Here is a 22,932-nt window from a genome sequence, read left to right on the forward strand (position 1 = left end):
TTTTGGAATTTCTCTGATTTGGAATTGTTCAGATTTGTAGACATGCTTTGATTGGCCAGTTCTAATTTCTAAACCGGTTTTGTTTTGTGTTCTAGCTGGAAGATGAGGATTGGGAGGATTGGGAATAAATGCGATGGCACTTTGCCTTTTCCAGCTCCTTTCTTGAACTGATTATTTTCTGATGTAATGGACACGGTGTTTATATTCTCAGCCCGTAGTGTATATACAGGTACTGTATGCCATTGCTTCAGTAAGCTGTGTAACATCTTTTATACTGCATGCTGTTGTATCATACACAGGCTTTTTAGCATGTCATTCCAGAGAACTTTGAGCATGGTTTATAATTGTTCAGACTAAAGTGAGAGACATTACTGTTTCTAATTATGTTTTGTTTCCTCGTAATTAACGGCTGGTTGGTTGTGCAATATATATTTTAAATTATACATGCATTTTCTAGCTTTCAGAAATGGAAAACCATTAGTTTTGTAATTCAAATTCCTTTAGATCTTTTACAGATTTGCACTTGCATCTATGAAACTTAAATTATACAAAGTTAATTCACTAATGCATTCTGTCAAAGAAGCACTTTTTAAATAAAAGCAATGTCAGCTGAAATGCTGACAGGAAATTGAATTTCTCCATTCAGAGTAACAATGAAGCAAATGCTCTTTTGATAGTGGAGCATTCCAAAATAAAAGTTAAAATGATTTTGATGCTTGATCTGTTGGCATTTGAAATCCTGTGAGTTTACTGTTTTAAAAAAATCAAGATCCTTGCAGCCTAACATGAAGTTTAAAGTTCAAAGTAAATTTATCAAAGTACATTTGTCACCATATACTATCCTGAGATGCATTTTCCTGTGGGCGTTTACAGTAAAGACAAAAACACAATAGAATCAATGAAAGACTGCACTGAACAGAGGACAAAAACAGTGCACTAAAGACAACAAGCTGAAAATACAAAAAAGGAAAAAAATGAAACAACAATAATAAATAAGCATAGATATTGAGCACATGAGATGAAGAGTCCTTGAAATTGAGGGCATAGATTGTGGGAATAGTTCAGTTCTGGGCGAGTGAATTTGACACAAACTTGTTACTGTTAAGTTCCAAATGGTCTGGACTGAATCGGGACTTTAGAACCTACTCCAACTGAAATTGTCACTGTGTTGGTGGTATGTGTCTAAAAATGCAGCTGGTTGTAATGTCAGCCAGATGGTTATTAGACAGTACCCACAGCCTAGTAGGAGCAAGAGGTTGTAGAGTAACGGGAAGGTGCAGAGCTGTTGTGTTGCTGCCATTCCTGGGGTGTAAGGCAAGAAGATCGGAAACCTCTTTACTCCATATACCTTCAGATTGAGGCTGGAGTTTTGTGATAGGATGTGGAGAAAGTTATAAATGCAGTCGTCCGCTGTGTAGATCTGCATTTGATAAAGTTTGAAATACAAAGCACTGGAGCTACTTATTAGCAGGTTGTGCAGGAAGATTAAATGTTTCAGATTGATGGTGCACAATCTTCGACCTGAAGCATCAACTTTGTTTCACTGTCCGTGGAAGCTGCTGAGTATTTTCAGAGTTTTTTTGTTTTATCTTAGTTCCCAGCATTCCCATTTTTTTTTGCCTTTTGAGCCAATATGCACTCAGTGGCCACTTATTGGGTACACTTGTACACCTTGTTAATGGAAATATCTAATCAGCCAATCATGTGGCAACAACTCAGTGCATAAAAGCAGGCAGACATGGTCAAGAGGTTCATTTGTTGTTCAGACCAAACATCAGGATGAAGAAGAAATGTGATCAAAGTGACTTTGACCATGAAATGATTATTGGTGCCAGATGGGGTGGATGAGTATATCAGGAACTGCTGATATCCTGGGATTTTCACACACAACACTTCCTGGAATTCACAGAGAATGGTACCAAAAACAAAATAAAACATCCAGTGAATGGCAGTTCTGTGGGCGAAAACGCCATGTTAATGAGAGGTCAGAGGAGAAAGGTCAAATTGGTTCGAGGCGACAGTAACTCAAATAACCATGCTCTACAACAATGGTGTGCAGAAGAGCTACTATGAACACACAACATTTAGAACCTTGGAATGGATGGGCTACAGCAGCAGAAGATGACAAACACACTCATGGCTACTTTATTAGGTACTGGAGGTATATAATAAAGTGGCCATTGAGTATATTCACTATGCTACATCCTGGATGTGCTTTTGCTACAGAAATGTATCATCACCATTGTTTCTGGACATATCGTTTAAGTTTGAACAGGTAAATACAAATCAGTGGATTTTTCTTTTTAAAAAACATACAGACTGTAAATTGGGAACAGAAGTTGAAAATGCTAGAGAATACTGTGACAGTCAGGTGCTATCTGTGAGTCACTTATACAGCAGGACATTTCTTCACATAACTTGTGCCATGAATGTTTCTTGACAGATGCTGTCTGACTTGCTGAGTATTTTGATTAATAAACTTCTGGTTGTACTTATGAGCAAAGAAATTTTCAGTGAAGTTTAAAGATTGTTTTTGAAGGCACACAGGTTTATTGAAACAGTTTCCAAATATCTGTAGGAAAGTGATTGTTGACACGACACTGACGGATGCGAGGCTGATCTGGTGGGTGCAGTAGGGATGCTATTTTGCTCCTCCACCCACACTATCACAACCTGTGATGTACTGATACTGAACCAACACATACAAATTTTGTTACAAGGCTTTAAGAACATTAAGCAATATAAAAATCAAAGTCCTGTTGTATAGCGTGCATGGCCTGCCAATAAGGCCAGTTTCCATGATTATCCTCACAGCAGCTCTGGCCTCACCCGGCCAGAGATATTCCCTGGTCCGCTCCATCCCTCAAACAAACCTATTTTCTCTCTTTCTCAGTTCTGAGTGGAAACAATGTTTTGTTATTGATTTAGGACATGAAATCTGTTTTGCAGCAGCAATCCTGTACATTTACAGGGGTGTCAAACTCATTTTAGGTCACGGGCCGGATTGAGCAAAATGCAGCTTCGTGCGGGCCGGATCAGTCGGACGCGTGCGAACGTAGCTTTCGTTGCCTCCGTTTTTTCAGCCTGCTCTCATGTGTCTCAGTCTCTGCTATAACTACAAAGTGTTTCACTTTACAAATTCCGTTTCTTATGAAGAAGACTGCCGAGGAAGACTGTCGAATAAACACTAAAAACCCTGAAAACCTGGTACCTGAATAAACTCAGCATTAGCCATATCATACGCCATAGGCGCTTCGATTACTGGGGCCAGCTTTAATAGTAATTAGATATTATCTCGCGGGCCAAAGATAATTCCACCGCGGGCCGGATTTGGCCCGCGGGCCTTGAGTTTGACATATATGCTGTACAAAGACGTTAAATCACTGGAAATTACAGAGTAACTAGTGGAAAACGGAATTGTGAAGTAGTGTTCCTGGGTTTGTGGACCATTTCAGAATCTGATGGTGGAGAGGAAGAAGCTGTTTCTGAATTATTTATTGTTGGGTTTCAGACTCCCGTGCCTCCTGTATCAGCTGTTCTGTTGACAGTGCCTTCCTCACCAGCATCTGCAATTCGCCGCCCTCCTTGCACCACAAATTCCTTCTCCACCCCTCCCCATCAATCCCTGTCCTCCTCATTGCACTCAGAGCTTTCTCATAACCCATCCTCTCACACCCTGTGGTCTTCCAATGTGAAGTAGCTGTCGTCAGCTTCCCCTTTGCCACCAACTCTTCAGAGCTTTGTTCCTTCTGAGCCACTTGTGTCCATCCCCCATCTCCCCTGTTCATCCCCCTCCTCCACACATGCACTCGCGCTCGATTCCCTCACTCCCTCTCACCCACCGGAAACTATTGACTTGAGGTGACCTCCCTGCAGCTTTTTCCTGTTCTGGAAGTTTCACCAGGTAATGTGGCCCGTGTCCAGCTGTGCGCCCATCAACCGTGCACCATGGGATGTAAGGACTGAGAGTGTTAGTGATGGAGCCCAAGCTGTTCGTGTCCAAATCAGAATCGGGTCGACAGCAGTACAGTGCGAGACATAAAAATCTACAATAATTTATAACATAGAAACATAGAAAACCTACAGCACAATACAGGCCCTTCGGTCCACAATGCTGTGCCGAACATGTACGTACTTTACCTTGGGTTACCCATAGGCCTCTTTTTCTAAGCTCCATGTACCTATCCAGGAGTCTCTTAAAAGACCCTATCATACCTGCCTCCACCACCATCACCGACAGCCCTTTCCACGCACTCACCACTCTCTGTGTTATAAAAAAAAACAACTTACCCCTGACGTCTCCTCTGTACCTACTTCCAAGCACCTTAAAACTGTGCCCTCTTGTGTTAGCCATATTGTTTAACAAGTAAATAAATGTTGGAAAAAGGAATACATGATTCATGGGCCGTTCAGATATCCGATGTGGGGGGAAGAAGCTGTTTCTGGATCGTTGTGTATGTCTTCAAGTTCCTGTACCTTAACCCTCCACTCCCTCTCCCCACCACCCCAAAGAAGGCATGTCCAGGATGGGGGGGGAGGTCCTTCATGATAGATGCTGCCTTCTTTTGGGACACCCCCACTAACAGCAGCGTTGGTGCAGTGTGTGTGTGATTATCTGTGGAGACTTTCTCTCACAGGCCACCCTGCCAACCTCACCCCCCCCCCAACGCCATAGGAAGATCTTTGCCCGGGGTTCGGTGCCTCAAGTTCCCAGAGAAGAGAGTTGTCCTGATTATAGGTGCCACCAATGCTTCAATGGACAGTGTTTAGTTCCAAGGAACTCGTGTTCTAACCCCCGCGGTTACCTCCTGGTGGGTACTTACAGACGGCACTGACCCTCTCCAGGGTCTGATTGGAAACTCTGCTGTCTCATGAACTCCCACCTCTGCACCAGCCTCTTCCCCCCACCCCCAACCCCCGCAACCCCATGGATGAAATCATTCACTCCAGCGGATGGTGATATTGTTAAATGTTTATCTGTGAGAGCCAGGAACTGGCGGAGCGAGCATTTTGCGAGAGCCAGTGGGCGCAGCTCCTGCCGTCCCAGCCTCTTCTGTGGACACAGAGTGCACACTCCACTGCACCTGCTATAAAAATGTAATGCACCACTGTGAAGAGCACCTTTATTGGGTGTCTGCTAACCAGGGATGGAAGCAGACGTCTTGGATCAGAGGTCTCAGGTTGGAGTCGGGCTCCAGCAGCCGCCCCACCAGGTCGCGGCAGTCCCGGCTCAGTTCCAGCTGCTGTGGAAACACCACCCCGTTCTGCTGGAGCCACAACATCTTGGGGATGTTGGAGTCGTCAAAGGGCAGGTGCCCGCACAGGATGATGTATAAAACAATGCCCAAACTCCAAATGTCGCTCTTGACACTATCGTGCGGGACCCCCTGCAGAACCTCTGGCGCTGCGTATGCTGTGCTCCCACAGAAGGTCTTACTGAGCTCACCCGTGCCACTGCGGAAGTACTTGGCAAAACCAAAGTCGGCCAACTTTATGTTGAAGCTTTTGTCAAGCAGAGTGTTCTCGCACTTGAGATCCCGGTGTGCAATGCCGGAGTCGTGGCAGTAGCGGATAGCCTGGGCCAGCTGGCGGAACAGGGTTTTGGCCAGAGACTCCGGGAGCGGACCCTCTCTCCTGATGTGTTCAAGAATGTCGCCGCCCTCCGCTAGCTCCATCACGATATAGATGTGGCCATCATCCGTCTCACAGATCTCATGGACTTTAATAATGTTCTTGTGGTCCAGATGTTTCACGATTTGTAACTCGCGTGGGAGAAACTTCTGAATGAAATCTGGAAGGGAACACAGTGAACAGTTTCAACAATGGCTTTGTGGCCGATTCTAGCACAGGGTCCTGGAGAATTGGGCACTGGAGTACCGAGGTACGGGGAGAGGATGTGGAGGGGAACGGAACTTTGGAAAGGGCACAAACATGCGGGAAACTGGATGGGATGGAATGCCCCTGCCAGTTGACAGCAAGAGAAAGGGGGAGCAGGGGTGGGGGTTCGAAATGAGGGTTGAGGCCGCTGTTTAGCGGGAGATGTGCATTAACCCTTTCAAACCCTTTAAGATTTCGATCCACAGTACGGATCTATGGAGTCACAAGGTGAAACAGGCCTTTTGGCCCACTATCCATGCCAGCCATCCACACTAGAGACACCAGAGACAGTAGATGTTGGATACTCCAGCTGCAAAACACCTGCTGAGGAAGTCATTGGGTTGAGCTGTGGGTGTGGAGGGAAAGGAATTTCTGCAGAGCTTCGATTGGAATCAGTTTCTTTTCCCTACTCGACCCACTGAGTTCCTCCAGCAGATGGTTGGTTCACCAGTCTACAGTAGTCCCCTTTCTCAGTGCTGGCTCCAGGCCCTTCTCTGCCTTGGTGATTAATGTGTTCATCTGAATACCCTCAATGGCCATTCAGTATGATCATATTACACTGATCTCAATTCCTCTTCTGCACTGTTCCTCAAACCATCACATATTCATTCGCGTCCATTTTGAATGTATCCAGTGATCTAGTCACCACCTGGGGGTGTGGGCGGGATGGCAGAGAATTCCAGATATTCGCCACCACCTGATATTTCTACATACTTGAGTTTGAAATGACCGGTCCTTGCCCTGCTCTCATGTCCCCATGTTTCTGTGTGTCTCTTGACATCTACCCTGTCAAACCCCCGCAGATTTTGTATGTCTGGATTCTCTTGGGGCACTAGATGGAGTAAGTTGTATTTTGGCTTTGCTCTGTTCATTTTTCAATTTTTTTTTACCACCCTTTCACTATCTATATTAAAGTGTTTATAACACTTTTATATGCCTGAACTTTGATTTTTAATCGCTGGAAATGAATACCGGAGGGCAAAAGGCATCAGCTGAAGGCAAGGAAGCCGGTAATGGAAGTGGAAGGGAAGGGAAGGAGGAGATCCTAAACAACTTAAACAATCTCCACTCACTTTGGAAGCTATGTTGAAACTCCTGGATGATAAATTTGATTTAAAAAAAAATAAAAATTCTACTTTGGAAGTATTATTGAAAGAGATTGAAAGCAGACTGGGAGCTCTTAAGCGGGAGAGTGAAAAACAGTAACAGCAAATATCTGAACTCGATTAAGCTGGAAGACAGAGAGATTTTAGATTGGATGCGCTGGAAAAGAAATTAACTTTGACTACTCAAACACTGGAACAGTACAAACTTAAGATTATTGACATGGAAAGTTGCAGTCGTAGAGATAACCTGCGAATAATAGGACTCCGTGAAGATGTTGAGAGTGGTGAGCATACTAAATTCTTTTCTCAATTTTTAATGGATGTGTTCGGCTCTGAAGCTCTCTCTACTACCCCTATACTTGATTGAGCCCACCGGGCTCTAAGAGCCAAACCCCCTAAAGAGCTGAAGCCCCGACCTGTTATACTCCGATTCCACTATGTGCAAACCAAGGAGCATTTAATTTGAATTGCCTGTCAGAAAGGGGTTACTGAACACGGGGACCTCAAGTTTCAACTGGTTGAAGACTATAGTCCCGAGATAATGCGAGAAAGATTGCTTTTTAAACCGGTGATGTCCGAGCTTTATTAAAGAAAGTTTCAACCAGCTCTGCTATTTCCAGTTTGTTAAAGGGTTGTTCTGCCTGACAAATCACGTAAATGGTTTAAATCCGTGGAAGAAGCTCAACAATTCCTTGAGGATCGATGTTCAATCCTAGCTGTCTAATAAATTTACTGTTTCTTCGTGTCTGTATTCATTTGGTTTATAAGTTGACCTATAAGCTTGACCTGGGGAAGCAACAGTGACCGTGTCTCCGGCACAGAGTCTGGCCCTGTAGCTTAGAAGGGTAGGGAAAGGAAGAGGAAGGCAGTAGTAATAGGGGACTCGATAGGGGGTCAGATATAGGCGATTCTGATTCCCGGATGGTAGTTTGCCTCCCTGATGCCAGGGTCCGGATGTTTCTGATTGTGTCCAAGATATCCTGAAGTGGGAGGGTGAGGAGCCAGAGGTCATGGTACATATAGGTACCACTGACATAGGTAGGAAACGGGAAGAGGTCCTGAAAGGAGAATATAGGGAGTTGAGAAGAAGGACCACAAAGGTAGTAATCTCAGGATTACTGCCTGTGCCATGCGACAGTGAGAGTAGGAATGGAATGAGGAGGAGGAGGATAAATGCGTGGCTGAGGGATTGGAGCAGGGGGCAGGGATTCAAGTTTCTGGGTCATTGGGACCTCTTTTGGGGCAGGTGTGACCTGTACAAAAAGGACGGGTTGCACTTGAATCCTAGGGGGACCAATATCCTGGTGGGGAGATTTGCTAAGGCTACTGGGGAGACTTTAAACTAGAATGGTTGGGGAGTGGGAATCAAATTGAAGAGACTAGGAGAGAGGAGGTTAGTTTACAAATAGAGAAAGCTAGTAGACAGTGTGTGAGGAGGATAGGCACGTGATAGAGAAGGGGAGCACTCAGACCGAAGATGTAGGGGAGAAGGAAGAAAAAGGTAATAAAGTTGTTTGCACCGTTAGGGATATACGGAGAGTAAGAGGTGGAGAATTTCTTAAATGCATCTACTTTAATGCCAGGAGCATTGTAAGAAAGGTGGATGAGCTTAGAGCATGGATTGATACCTGGAAATAAATAGCTATTAGTGAAACATGGTTGCAGGAGGGGTGTGATTGGCAACTAAATATTCTTGAATTTTGTTGCTTTAGGTATGATAGAATCAGAGGGGCAAGGGGGGAGGTGTTGCATTGCTTGTCAGAGAAAACATTACAACGGTGCTTTGGCAGGATAGATTGGGGGGCTCGTCTAGGGAGGCTATTTGGGTGGAATTGAGGAATGGGAAAGGTATTAACACTTATAGGGGTGTATTATAGACCATCTAATGGGGAGCGAGAATTGAAGGAGCAAATTTGTAAGGAGATAGCAGATATTTGTAGTAAGTACAGGGTTGTGCTTGTGGGAGATTTTAATTTTCCACACTAAGACTGGGAAGCCCATTCTGTAAAAGGGCTGGATGGTTTGGAGTTTGTAAAATGTGTGCAGGATAGTTTTTTGCAGCAATACACAGAGGTACCAACTAGAGAAGGGGCAGTGTTGGATCTTCTGTTAGGGAATGAGATAGGTCAGGTGATGGAGGTACGTGTTGGGGAACACTTCGGGTCCAGTGATCACAATGCCATTAGTTTCAATATAATTATGGAGGAAGATAGGACTGGACACAGGGTTGAGATTTTTGATTGGAGAAAGGCTAACTTTGAAGAGATGCGAAAGGATTTAGAAGGAGTGAATTGGGACAAGTTTTATGGGAAGGATGTAATAGAGAAATGGAGGTCATTTAAAGGTGATATTTTGAGGGTACAGAATCTTTATGTTCCAGTTAGGTTGAAAGGAAAGGTTAAAAGTTTGAGAGAGTCATGGTTTTCAAGGGATATTGGAAACTTGGTTCAGAAAAAGAGAGAGATCTACAATAAATATAGGCAGCATGGAGTAAATGAGGTGCTCGAGGAATATAAAGAATGTAAAAAGAATCTTAAAGAAATTAGAAAAGCTAAAAGAAGATGTGAGGTTGCTTTGGCGAGTAAGGCGAAAATGAATCCAAAGGGTTTCTACAGTTATATTAATAGCAAAAGGATAGTGAGGGATAAAATTGGTCCTTTGGAGAATCAGGGGATATTTTGAACAATTTCTTTTTGGTATTAACTAAGGAGAAGGATATTGAATTGTGTTAGGTAAGGGAAACAAGTAGGGTAGTTATGGAAGCTATGATGATTAAAGAAGTAGTAGTACTGGTGCTTTTAAAGAATATAGAAGTGGATAATTCTCTGGGTCCTGACTGGATTTTCCCTAGGACTTTGAGGGAAGTTGGTGTAGAAATAGCAGGTGCTCTGACAGAAATATTTCAAATGTCATTAGAAATGGGGATGGTGCCAGAGGATTGGCGTATTGCTCATGTGGTTCCATTGTTTAAAAAGGGTTGTAAGAGTAAACCTAGCAATTATCGGCCTATAAGTTTGATGTCAGTGGTGGGTAAATTAATGGAAAGTATTCTTAGTGATGGTATATATAATTATCTGGATAGACAGGGTCTGATTAGGGACAGCCAACATGGATTTGTGTGTGGAAGGTCATGTTTGACAAATTTTATTGAATTTTTTGAAGAGGTTTCTAGGAAAATTGACGAGGGTGAAGCAGTGGATGTTGTCTACATGGACTTCAGTAAGGCCTTTGACAAGGTTCCACATGGAAGGTTAGTTAGGAGGGTTCAATTGTTAGGTATTAATATTGAAGTAGTAAAATGGATTCAACAGTGGCTGGATGGGAGATGCCAGAGAGTAGTGGTGGATAACTGTTTGTCAGGTTGGAGCCTGGTGACTAGTGGTGTGCCTCAGGGGTCTGTACTGGGTCCAATATTGTTTGTCATATACATTAATGATCTGGATGATGAGGTGGTAAATTGGATTAGTAAGTATGCAGATGATAATAAGATAGGTGGCGTTATGGATAATGAAGTAGGTTTTCAAAGCTTGCAGAGAGATTTAGGCCAGTTAGAAGAATGGGCTGAAAGATGGCAGATGGAGTTTAATGCTGATAAGTGTGAGGTGCTACATTTTGGTAGGACTAATCAAAATAGGACATACATGGTGAATGGTAGGGCATTGAAGAATACAATAGAACAGAGTGATCTAGGAATAATTGTGCATAGTTCCCTGAAGGTGGAATCTCATGTGGATAGGGTGGTGAGAAAAGCTTTTGGTATGCTGGCCTTTATAAATCAGAGCATTGAATATAGGATTTGGGATTTAATGTTAAAATTGTACAAGGCATTGGTAAGGCCAAATTTGGAGTAGTGTATAATTCTGGTCACCGAATTATAGAAAAGATGTCAACAAAATAGAGTACAGAGGAGATTTACTAGAATGTTACCTGGGTTTCAGCACTTAGGTTACAGAGAAAGGTTGAACAAGTTAGGTCTTTATTCTTTGGAGCATAGAAGATTGAAGGGGGTCTTGATAGAGGTATTTAAAATTATGAAGGGGATAGATATTGAGGTGGATAGGCTTTTACCATTGAGAGTAGGGGAGATTCAAACACGAGGACGAGTTGAGAGTTAAGGGCCAAAAGTTTAGGGGTAACACAAGGGAGAACTTCTTTACTCAGAGTAGTAGCTGTGTGGAACAAGCTTCCAGTAGAAGTGGTAGAGGCAGGTTCGATCTTGTCATTTAAAAAAAAATTGGGTAGGTATATGGACAGGAAAGGAATGGAGGGTTATGGGCTGAGTGCAGGTAGGTGGGACTAGGTGAAGGTAAGCGTTTGGCATGAACTAGAAGGGCCAAGATGGCCTGTTTCTGTGCTGTATTTGCTATATGGTTATAAGTTAATAAGCAGTTCATAGATTTAGACTTGAAGTTTGAAGATTTTTGCCATTGGTTTGATAACACTCGTCTGTTTCAGAGTATGGATGGATGTTTATTATGCTTCTATGTTTAAGTTTCTTTTTTCTCCTTTGTTACTTTATTTTTAATTGTTTTTGAAAATAATTAATAATTTGATTTGGTAATTGTTTTTTTTCTCTGAAATATTAATAAGATTATACTTGTTTCAGTTTTTGGGAGCTCGCCTTTCAAAATGTTTTGCAAATGGCTGATCTTTTTCTGAACAGTTTGGTGTTGTTTATAGCATTCCATTCTCCATGTTTTGACTAAGGTGGAAGTTCACATTTTTCTCAATTTTTTTGTGTCTGTATTCATTTAGTTTATAAATTAATAACCAGTTCATAGATTTGGACTACTAGAGTTTGAAGTTTTTTCTGATCTGGTGATTGATTGTCTTTTTCCTGAAATATTAATGAGATTGTATTCTGTTTCCTTTTCAAGATCTCGCTTCTCAAAATGTTTTACAAATATGGCATTCCTTTTTCAATATTTTGACTAGGTGGTATTTTGCATCTTTTTTCAATTTTGGAGATCTGTCTTCAAGAGAGTTGGGGGTAAGGGAGTTTCTAGTTAGCTTTCTGGCTGTCTATTGGCCAGTTTTTGTGCTTTTGTGAGTGGGGGCTGGGGCTATCCCTCGTTTAGTTTTTTTTTCATCTGGGCTGAACTGAAACTACAAATATGTCTGAAATCTCGTAACTTCCGGTTCCCCTCTAAACCTTTTTCCCTCTTCCTGATTCATGAGTTTCCTATGCAGGAAGGTTAACTCTTTACATACCATATGGTTTATTCAAATAAAATGGATAATATTACTAATTTTGTCTCATGGAATACGAATGGTTTGAATCATACAATTAAATGGAAGAAGATATTTAAAGTTTTTCAGAGATTGAATGCTCAGATTATCTTTGCCCAGGAAACTCATGTGAGGAAGGAGGATAATCAGCGTTTTTTTTTTTCGGTTTTGGAAAGGGAAACAATTTTAATTCACAGGCCAGGGTGAAAGGTGTATCTGTTTTTACAGATTCCTCGATTTCATTTCTTCACTATGAAACAATCTCAGACCCGAATGGTAGATTTCCATTAATTACTGGTTTACTTTATAACCAAAAAGTTGTTATGGTTAATATCTGTGTACCAAATTCCGACTATCCTGAATTCTTTAAACATCTATTTGCATCTCTTCCTAATTTAAATAAATATATGTTGATAATGGGTGGAGATTTTAACTGTTGCCTGAATCCTTCGATGGACTGATCTGCGTCCAATCAGGTACCTCCAAACAAATCCGCTATTCTTAATAATTCCTTTTTAGTTGACGCCAGAATTTTAGAGATTTAGAGGTTTTTACATCCTAACGATAAAGAATTTTCATTCTTTTCTCATGTATATCATAATTACTCTAGAACTGATGACTTTTTTATCGACTCTCGATTAATTCCGTCTGTTATTGCCTGTGAGTACGATGCAATCGCCGTTTCTGATCATGCACCCTTGAAACTATCAGTCAAATTAACTGATGTAACTTTTAGCGCTAGGCAATGACGGTTCAGTTCCACTCTACTTCAGGACTTAAACTTTGTTAACTTTATTAAAGAACAGATTGCCTTTTTCTTTTCAACTAACTTTATGGAAGACATTTCCAGTGGGATATTATGGGATACTTTTAAAGTATACATCTGTGGCCAAATTATATCATATTCTGCTGGATTGAAAAAAACAAATTAATAATGAAATACGTATATTGGTTGATAAGATTAAAGAAATTGATAAAAAAAAATTCTGCCTCTCCTAATCTGGAGCTTTATAAAAAGAGAGTTGAACTTCAGATGCAACACAGTTTGTTATTAACATCCCTGATTGAAAATCAATTACTTAAAACTAAGAGTCAATTTTATATACATGGTGATAAATCGTGTAAATTATTGGCCAACCAATTGAAAATTGCTTCGGCTAAACATCAGTATTAAAGTTCATAAATAAGATGGTAGTTTGACGGTTGCCATAATAAAATTAACAAATTCTTGAAAAGATTTTATACCTCTTTATACCAATCAGAATTTCCTGATGATTCTACCATAATGCATGAATTTTTAAGGAAATTGAATATTCTGAAATTACCACTCAATGAACGTTTTGCATTAGATGCAACCACCACGGAAGAAGAAATAAAGAAAACAATTTCTTTAATGAATTCTGGCGAATCACCTTGTTCGGATGGGTGTACAGTAGAATTTTTCAAATCTTTTTAAACTCTACTTTCTCCTTGGTTATGTAGAATATTTAAGGATGCCTTATTTGTAAGTAAATTACCACAGTCCTCTTATGAAGCATCTATTTCTTTAATACCTAAAAAAGACAATATGATGCCCATGAATGTGCATCATATAGACCTATATCTTTGTTGAATGTGGACTCCAGATTCTTTTCCAAAATATTGGCAATCGGATTAGAAAATGTATTGCCACAAATTGACTCTGATGACCAGACAGGATTTATTAAAAATCGTTACTTGTATTTTAATGCTGGGAGGTTAATGAATATTGTATATACTCCTTCATCTAAAACTCCAGAATGTGTTATTTCGCTTGATGCCAAGAAGGCATTTGATTGAGTTGAATGGGAATATTTATTTAACATGCTTGAGAAATTTAATTTTAGCCCAAAGTTTATATCTTGGATTAAATTGAGATAGCATACACCTTTGGCTTCTGTGCTTACCAATAATCAGAGATCCCCCTTTTTCAGGCTTTTTTGAGGTACTAGACAGGGCTGTCCTTTAAATCCCACTATTTGTTATTGCCTTGGAGCCCTTGGCAATCGCTCTTCATGATTCACCCAATATATTTGGCATTATTTGTGGGAATAGGATACATAAGGTATCAGTATATGCAGTTGACCTGTTACTATATATTTCTAACCCAGAGAAATCCATCCCTGCAATAATATCACTACTTTCTCAGTTTAGTAGTTTTTCTGGTTATAGGTTGAATCTTAGTAAGAGTGAGCTTTTTCTATTAAATATGCAAGCTCCAATCTATAGACAGTCACCATTCAGACTGGTTGCTGATTACTTATTTGGGTGTTAAAATTACTAAGAAGCATAAGGATCTATTTAAAGTTAATTTTTTTACCCTTAATTGATTGTTAAACAACTGCTTACTAAATGGTCCCCATTGTCCTTATCTTTGATTGGTAGAATTAATACTATTAAGATTATTATTTTACCTAAATTTCTGTATCTATTTCAGGCAGTACCAATTTTCATTTCTAAATCCTTTTTTGATATTATTGATTCTAAAATTTCTTCATATATATGGCAGAATAAAAATCCTAGGTTAAGTAAGAAATATCTACAGAAATCAAAAAAGGATGGTGGTTTGGCAATGCCGAATTTAAGATTCTATTATTGGGCAATTAATATTCGATATTTAAGGTTTTGGACACAAGATCTGGATGAAATTCATTGTCCACGATGGATGAACCTTGAGCATGAGTCTGTACAGGGGTTCTCATTGGCTTCTATTTTAGGGGCCTCGCTTCCCTTTGCACTTACTAAACTGAATAAACAATAAACAATAAACAATAATCCAATAACTAAACATACAATATAAATGTGGTTTCAATTTTGTAAATTTTTTGGATTGAATAAATTTATCCTATCAAGTCCTATTATATCTAATATTTTCTTCCAACCATCCAGAATTGATTAAGCTTTTCTTTTATGGAGAACGAAGGGAATAAAGTGTTTTTGTGACTTATTCATGGATAACTGTTTCATGTCTTTTGAACAGTTGTCTGGTGAATATATTTTGCCTAAATCACATTTTTTCAGATATTTACAGATTAGAAACTTTTTGAATATTACCTACTTTTCCGGTATCACATCAAACTGAAATTACAGTAAAAAATATTAGGTTTAAACCCCTATCAGAAGAGTTTAATAGCAATTATTTATGATTTAATTATGAAAATACATCTAGGTACATCTTCAGGTATTTTTACCTATAGGGAAATGGAAGAAAATTCTCCAACTAGTTAACACTTCTTCAATGTGTGCTAGACACGCTTTGATACAATTTAAGGTGGTTCATAGAGCCCATATGTCCAAGGATAAGTTAGCTTGATTTTATTGCCATATAAATCCTGTCTGTGACAGATGTAAGTCTGAGGTGGCTTCCTTGACACACATGTTCTGGTCTTGCCCTTTTTGGAAAAATATTGGAAAGATAATTTTGATATTATTTCAGCAGTTTTGCGTTTTGATTTATAACCTCATCCTATTACTGCAATTTTTGGATTACCAGTGATGGACTCTAGTCAATTATCCCCTTCAGCTTGCCGTTTAATTGCATTTGTTACATTAATAGCCAGAAGATCCATTTCATTTAAATGGAAAGATTCTAATCCCTCTACTACATTTCAATGGTTTTTCAAAACTATAACATGTTTAAACTTGGATAAAATTAGCTGTGGCACTATCAAACCTTCAGTTAAATTTGAAGAAACTTGGAGAACATTTATTCAACATTTTCATATGATGTGAGCTGATCTTTTCCAAATCCTTCTCATTAACTTTTTGTTTGTGTATAGAGGAGCAGAGTTAATGACAAATAACGATTTTAACAGATGAAACATGGCAGCCCAGCTTTTGTTTTTATTTTGGTTTTTTTTGTTAGTTTAGGGGGACTTTTTTTTCCTCTTGTAAAAAAAACTTTTTTCTTTGAATCTTTCTCATGTTTAGTTACTAAGAGATTGGGAGGCTTCGATTACACATGTTAATTGGAGTCTGTTTATGTATACATTAAACGTTATTAATGTAATCCCAATATCTTTGTATCATTATCATTGTTATGTTTATCTATTTGAAACAATAAACCAGATTGATAAAGGAAAAAGATTTTGTATGTCTGTATAATGTCACTCACTGTTCTACTAAACTCCAAAGAATACGGAGTCACTCAGTGGGACAACCCTCTGTCCCACGCATTAACCTCATCAATCATTGAACTGTTTCCATGGTTAATGTATCCATTTTCTTTTAGGTGAGGAGCCAAAATTGTTTGCAGTGCTCCAGGTATGACCTCACCAATCCCTCATCATTTTTAAACTCTAACCCCTTTGCAAAGAAGGCCAACACGCCCTTTGCTGCCATAACTACATGTAAGAACTACCTATAGTTTGTGACTTAACCTGACCGGCTCCATGCACAGCTTGTGTGTTTGTTCCCCACTGGTCCCTCATTCCCCTTCATTATTCTTCATTTAGAGATACAGCACGGTAACAGGCCCTTCCAGCTCAACAAGCCACTAACACTCACGTCTTTGGAATGTGTGAGAAAACAGGAAGAAACGCACACGGTCAGAGGAGAATGTACAAACTTCTAACAGACAGCGGTGGGAATTTAACCCGGGTTATGCTACTATGTCAGCCATTTTTAATGACTTTAATCTGCTAATGGAATGATTTTGGATGTTGCTTAATCTTGCCCCCTCATCTCCCTCATTGCATTGTAAACACTCCCACACTGCCCATATTCCCTACATCCTGTTAAACTCAGAACAATCACGTCAGACATGAACCAGATTCTTTACTCCAAGGGGTTCCTCAGAGATGTCTCCATATCTTTCACCAGTGTGGGAACACATTGGTCTATTAACCCATTGTGACCACCCACAGCTGTTCCTGCGTTCTCCATGATTTACCAATCCATTATGTGGTTTTATGGTCACGTTAAATCTGTTCACTGTGGAGCCAACCCCACCACACCACCTTCTCTGATCAGCTCCCAGCTCTGGGTTTGTTCTTGTTTACCTGCAGACCTATCTCCTAGTCAATGGCTACCCCCTACCCCTGCTTCCTATACCAGATGTATAGGGGCATTAATGTGTACATTAGCCACCCTTTTCCCTACAACTGTGATTGCACCACAATAATACACAAAGCCATAAAACAACATTCAAAAGTTTTGTTTAAAGTTCCAGATTTCAAAAGACACAAGCTGGGAGGTAACCACAGTTCTGTAAAGATAAATGGAGCAAGTACGGTGAACCTGCAGGGAGAGGGGATCATCATAGATTATTTTCTAAATGGAGAGAAAATTGGAAAATCTGAGGTGTAAAGGTACTTGGGAGTCCTTGTACAGAATTTCCTAAAGGTTAATTTGCAGGTGGTGTCTGTGGTTAGGAAGGCAAATGAGGTTAGCATTCATTTCAAGAGGACTAGAATAAAACAAGTACAATATGTAATGTTGAGACTATAAAGCAGTGGTGAGGCCTCACTTGGAATATTGTGAGTAGTTTTGGGCCTCATCTTAGGCTGTGCTGACATAGGAGAGGGTTCAAAGGAAGTTCACGAAAATGATTCCAAGATTGAATGGCTTATCATATGAAGAGCGTTTGATGGCTCTGAGATTGTATTCACTCGAATTCAGAAGACCGAGGGCTGATTTAATTGAGACCCATCGAATGGTGAAATGCCTTGATAGAGTGGATGTCGAGAGTTTAAGACCAGAGGACACAGCCTCAGAACAGAGGGTGTCCTTTTAGAACGGAGATGAGGAGGCATTTCTTTAGCCAGAGAGTGGTGAACCTGTGTAATTCATTGCCACAAGTGGCTGTGGTGGCTGGATCTTTTGTGTGTATTTAAGGCGGAAGTTGATAGATTCTTGATTGATCAGGGCATGAAGGCAGGAGATTGGGGCTGAAAGGAAAATTGGATCAGCCCTGAAGAAATGGCAGAGCAGACTCGATGGGCCAAATGACCTAATTCTGCTTCTTTGTCTTATGATCGGGTAAATCACAGTTCCTATCGCTGTGCAGGATGCTGGAGTGAAAGCTGCTGTGAATTAAACAGATCGGCAATCAAGTTCATTGGGGTATGAGACCTCTGCACTCCAGGTGTTGGGTGAAACTCCCAGATGGAACCAGGCAACCAGGACCGACTCCCCTGGCTGACTCAGTTTATAGTCATGGAGCACTACAACCCAAGTAGGCACTTTGGCCCAGCTAGTCAACACTGACCTGTTTAATGCCTAGTTCTGTCTTCTCGCAGCCCTCCACACCCCCTCCCATCCATGTTCTAATCCACACTTCCCTTGAATGTTGCAACTGAACCTGCCCGCATCCAACACTCTCACCACCCTCTGATTGAGGAAGTTTCCCCTCCTATTTCTTTAAACATTTCACCTTTCAGTCTTAAACCCATGACCTCTAGTTCTAGTCCCACTCAACCTCAGTGGAAAAAGCCTGCTTGCATTTACACTATCTATCCCCCTTGTAATTTTTAAGCTAATAATATATTTTATTTAGAAATATGGCACGGTAAGAGACCCTTCCAGCCCAATGAGCCCGTGCTGCCCAATTACACTTGTGACCAATAACCTACTAACCCACACAAAACACTGGAGGAATTCAGCAGGCCAGCACACAATATGGTCAATGATTTGGGCTGACACTCTTCATCAGGACTGCTGATGAAGTGTCCCGGCCCAGCATGAAATGTCCATTACACTTTTCTGTAGATGCTGCCTGGCCTGCTGAGTTCCTCCAGCATTTTGTGTGGGTTCCAGTATCTCCAGATTTTCTCTTATTTGTGATTGAACTTACCAACTTGTACATCTTTGGAATGTGGGAGGAAAGCCACATGGTCACGGGGAGAAAGTACAAACTCCTTACAGACTGGCAGAACTGAGCCCAGATTGCTGTTGCTGTTCTAGTGTTACACTATCCACAAAAGCCTCTGTGACACCCATTGTTCTCAGAATCAGTGACCTATGTTGTCCAATTTGTTGTTTTGCAACACAGTAATATTGCAATACATTAAAATACTATAAAATTACAATAAGAAATGTTAAAAAGTCATGCAAAAAGAGAGAATGAAGTCCTAACCTATTCAACCTTTCAGCTCAAGTCCCGGCAATATCCTTTTAAATTTTCTCTACAGTCTTTCAACCTTATTTACATCTTTCCCGGTGGTAGATGACCAGAACTGCTCACGATACTCCAAATTATGCCTCAGCAACGTCTTATATAATTTCAACATAACATCCCACCTCCTGTACTCAATACATTGCTTTACGAACGCCATTGTGCCAAATGCTCTCGTTACGATCCTATCTACCGGTGACACCACTTCAAGGAATTATGGGCCTATATTCCCAGATCACTCCGTTCTACGCACTCTTCGGTACCCTACTGCTTATCGTGTAAGTCCGTGGTTGGTCCTCCCAAAGTGTAACACCTCGCATTTGCTTGCATTAAAATCCCCATCTGTCATTTTCAGCCCATTTTTCCAGCTGGTCCAGATCCCGCAACTTTTATAGTTTTCCTCCCTGTCCACTGTCAGCGGCTGCCTGACCTGCTGAGTATCCCGCACGTTTAATTCAGAACGCCAGCAACTGCCGTATTTTTCATTTGGTCAGGGCGGACGGGAGGGTCAGGCTGTGTTGAAGCAATGGCCGTGGCGCGGAAGGAATTTCATTAAAGCTGCCGTCATCGGCGGAAATTCTTATTAACCAAACTGACCTGATGACTGAAAGCTTCCGGAATTTAGTGTTGTGGAGGTGCTGATGTTGTTTGTTAGGTCTATGTTTTGATCACTCTGCACAACGGTCCTAGTTGTGTACTTTTTTTGATAAATGTGAGTAGAATTTTATTGAGCAACACACACAAAATGCTGGAGGAACTCAGCAGATTAGGCAGGATTCTATCGGGCAAATGAACAGTTAACGTTTCAGACTGAACCCCTTCATCAGGGTTGGAAAGGAAGAGGGCAGAAGCCCAGCTGTTAATTCCTCTCCATGGATGTCGCCGGACACGCTGAGTTCCTCCAGCTTTTTGAGTGTATTGTTGAAGATCTACAGCATCTGGGGAATCTCGTGTGAAAAAATCTCTCAAGCCCGTTGCCTTTGACTGGACGACCTGAGTTATAAGGAAAGATTGAATAGGTTAGGACTTTATTCCCTAAAACGTAGAAGATTGATAGGAGATTTGATAGAGGTATACAAAATTATGAGGGGTATAGATAGGGTAAATGCAACCAGGCTTTTCCCGCTGAGGTTGGGTGGGACTACAACCAGAAGTCATGGGTTAATGGTGAAAGGTGAAAAGTTTAAGGGGAACCTGAAGGGAAACTTCTTCACTCAGAGGGTGGTGAGAGTGTGTGACGAGCTGCCAACGCAAGTGGTGCATGCGAAGTCGATTTCAACGTTAAGAGAAATTTGGGTAAGTACATGGATGGTAGGGCTATGTGTTCCGTGGCAGATAATAGAAAATGGTTCGGCATGGACTAGATGGGCAGAAGGACCTGTTTCCGTGCTGTATTTCTCTATGACTCTAGTTTAATTTATGATATTTTTCTTGTGACGCTATGTGCCAGTGATGCTGCTGCAAATAAGTTTTTCATTGCACCTGTGCCCACATGTACAATAAACTCAGCTTCGCGAGCTCGCTGGTGAATCCTTACCCTTGGGCGCAGTCCGCTGGTTGATGATTTTAATGGCCACTTTGGTCTGCAGGAGCTTGCTGTAAGCTTCCTTGACTTTGGAGTACGTTCCCTCCCCGATCGTGTTCCCCAGTTGGTATCCTTTAGACAGGAGCAGCTTGTCCATCGCTTCTCATCCACTGTCCTACCAATTTCAGCGATCACATTCCTCAGTTATCCAGTTCCACAGAACCTAACCAACCTTTCCCGGCTTCCTAAATTATTTCTAAAATTGAACATTATATTAAAAATATGCAAACCCGGACGTGGCCACTCAGCAAAACCACCCCGGCAGGTAAAATATGCCTTGATTGTGATGGCATAATTTCGCTGTTACGAAGGAGACTTAATGCTGAAGCTGATTTACCGATATTAATGTTTTAACTGTATTACAGAGGTAATCGTGAACGTTAGTGTTTCAGCTCTCGCCCGTGAGGGAGCGACGCTCGGTTTCTTTCCGTTAACCCGTTAATTCCAACGCTGGTAGCTTCTCCTTTCGATTTCTCGCTGTCGTGAGATTACCCAGGGCAGCTCCAAATCTTCCCTGGGACCGAGGACACATTACTCCTGACAGTGGGGGGTTCTGGCTGAAGTCGTCTCATTGTTGTCCGACGGTGCCGCTTGAAAAGAAAATAACATTTCCTCATAATGTAATATTCATTAAATCATTTAAAAGCGGCGTGTGTCTCGCAGGTTCGGATTGTCTGCCTCGGTGACCCTACACCAGACAAGATGTAGGAGCGGGATGAGACCGCTCGGCTCCTTGAGCTTGCTCTCTCATTCAGTTGGATCATGGCTGGCCTGACTTTCTCTCGCCCATCTTTCCTGTCTATCGCCCAAACCCCCGATCCCTTTTACTAACTAGAATTTCGTCTCCGCCTGAATTACACCCAAGGAAACTGCCCCATATTTCCTGGAGAGCAGATCTAGCTTCACAGGGCCCCGCGGGGGGTTTCTCCTCCATCTTCAGGGACACTACCTCATTCCGGGTCCATGCCCCGTCCCAACCCAGAAAACATCCTCCTCGCATTTTCATGGTTTGCAGCGGGATCTGGACCAGCTGGAAAAATGGGCTGAAAAATGACGGATGGAACTTAATGCAGACGAGTGCGAGGTAGGACCATCCAATATAGGTCTTACGCAATGAACGGTAGGGCCCTGAGGAATGCGGTAGAACAAAGGGATGTGGGAATACAGGTCCTTAATTTGTTGAAACTGGTGTCACAGGTAGATAGGGTCGTAAAGAAAGCTTTTGGCACATTGGCCGTCATAAATCAATGCATTGAGTACAGGAGATGGGATGTTCTGCTGAAGTTGTACAAGGCATTGGGGAGGTCTAATTTGGAGTATTATGTGCAGTTTTGGTCACCTAAGTACAGGAAAGATATAAATAAGGTTGAAAGAGTGCAGAGAAAATTTACAAGGATGTTGCCAGGTCTGGAAAACCCGAGTTATAAGGAAAGATTGAATAGACCTGTAACAAGAGAACATCTGCAGATAGCTGGAAACCCGAGAATATGCACAAAAACGCCGACTGTACTTTTTCCAGTAGGTGCTGCCTGGCCTGCTGAGTTCCTTCAGCAATTTGAGTGTGTTGTTTGAATAGATCTGTATTTTATTCCTTGGAAGGTAGAAGGTTGAGTGGAGATTTGATAGAGGTATATGAAATTATGAGGGGTATAGACAGGGTAGATGCAAGCAGGCTTTTTCCACTGAGCTTGGGAGAGACCACATTCAGAGGTCATGGGTTAAGGATGAAAGGTGAAAAATTTAAGGGGAACATGAGGGGAAATTTCTTCACTCAGAGGGTCATGAGAGTGTGGAATGAGCTGCCAGCACAAGTGGTGCATGTGAGCTCGATTTCAATGTTTAAGAGAAGTTTGGATAGGTACATGGATGGGAGAGGTATGGAGGGTTATGGTCCCGGTGCAGGTCGATGGGAATATGCAGTAGTTCGGCACGGACTGGATACTTCTCTATGACTCTAGGACTGCTTGTCGCGGAAACTCACCTCGCCGATCACTTGGTCCCGA

At 41.4% G+C, this 22,932-nt stretch overlaps 2 protein-coding genes across 4 annotated transcripts in view; one reads left to right on the plus strand and one right to left on the minus strand.

The window, feature by feature from the left end:
* Positions 1 to 22,932, plus strand: part of bsdc1 (BSD domain containing 1) — a 68,765-nt gene that overhangs the window by 42,932 nt on the left and 2,901 nt on the right. For 2 of the 3 annotated variants that reach the window (XM_073028172.1, XM_073028174.1), the window contains exon 11: positions 96 to 16,314. The exons of the other annotated variant lie outside the window; for it this stretch is intronic. In XM_073028172.1, coding sequence (XP_072884273.1) covers positions 96 to 128 — 33 coding nt within the window. In that variant the 3' untranslated portion in view covers positions 129 to 16,314. Of the gene's footprint in view, positions 1 to 95; positions 16,315 to 22,932 lie in introns of those variants that run through there. 3 annotated transcript variants of the gene reach the window in all.
* Positions 5,124 to 21,026, minus strand: LOC140715786 (testis-specific serine/threonine-protein kinase 3-like). The gene is made up of 2 exons (XM_073028175.1): positions 20,882 to 21,026; positions 5,124 to 5,791 (listed from the first exon to the last, which is right to left on the minus strand). Exons 1-2 carry the CDS (start codon positions 21,024 to 21,026, stop codon positions 5,124 to 5,126), a joined length of 813 nt encoding a protein of 270 aa, XP_072884276.1.

This window comes from Hemitrygon akajei, chromosome 24 (genome assembly GCF_048418815.1).
Source record: "Hemitrygon akajei chromosome 24, sHemAka1.3, whole genome shotgun sequence".
NCBI classification, from domain to species: Eukaryota; Metazoa; Chordata; class Chondrichthyes; order Myliobatiformes; family Dasyatidae; genus Hemitrygon; species Hemitrygon akajei.

Bases quoted from the DNA above. Each gene is read 5' to 3' on its own strand.
- LOC140715786 (XM_073028175.1), bottom strand. From the start codon at position 21,026: ATGGACAAGCTGCTCCTGTCTAAAGGATACCAACTGGGGAACACGATC. The intron at 5,792-20,881 runs GTAAGGATTCAC...GTTCCCTTCCAG, and splicing joins CCAGCGGACTGCGCCCAAGG to ATTTCATTCAGAAGTTTCTC.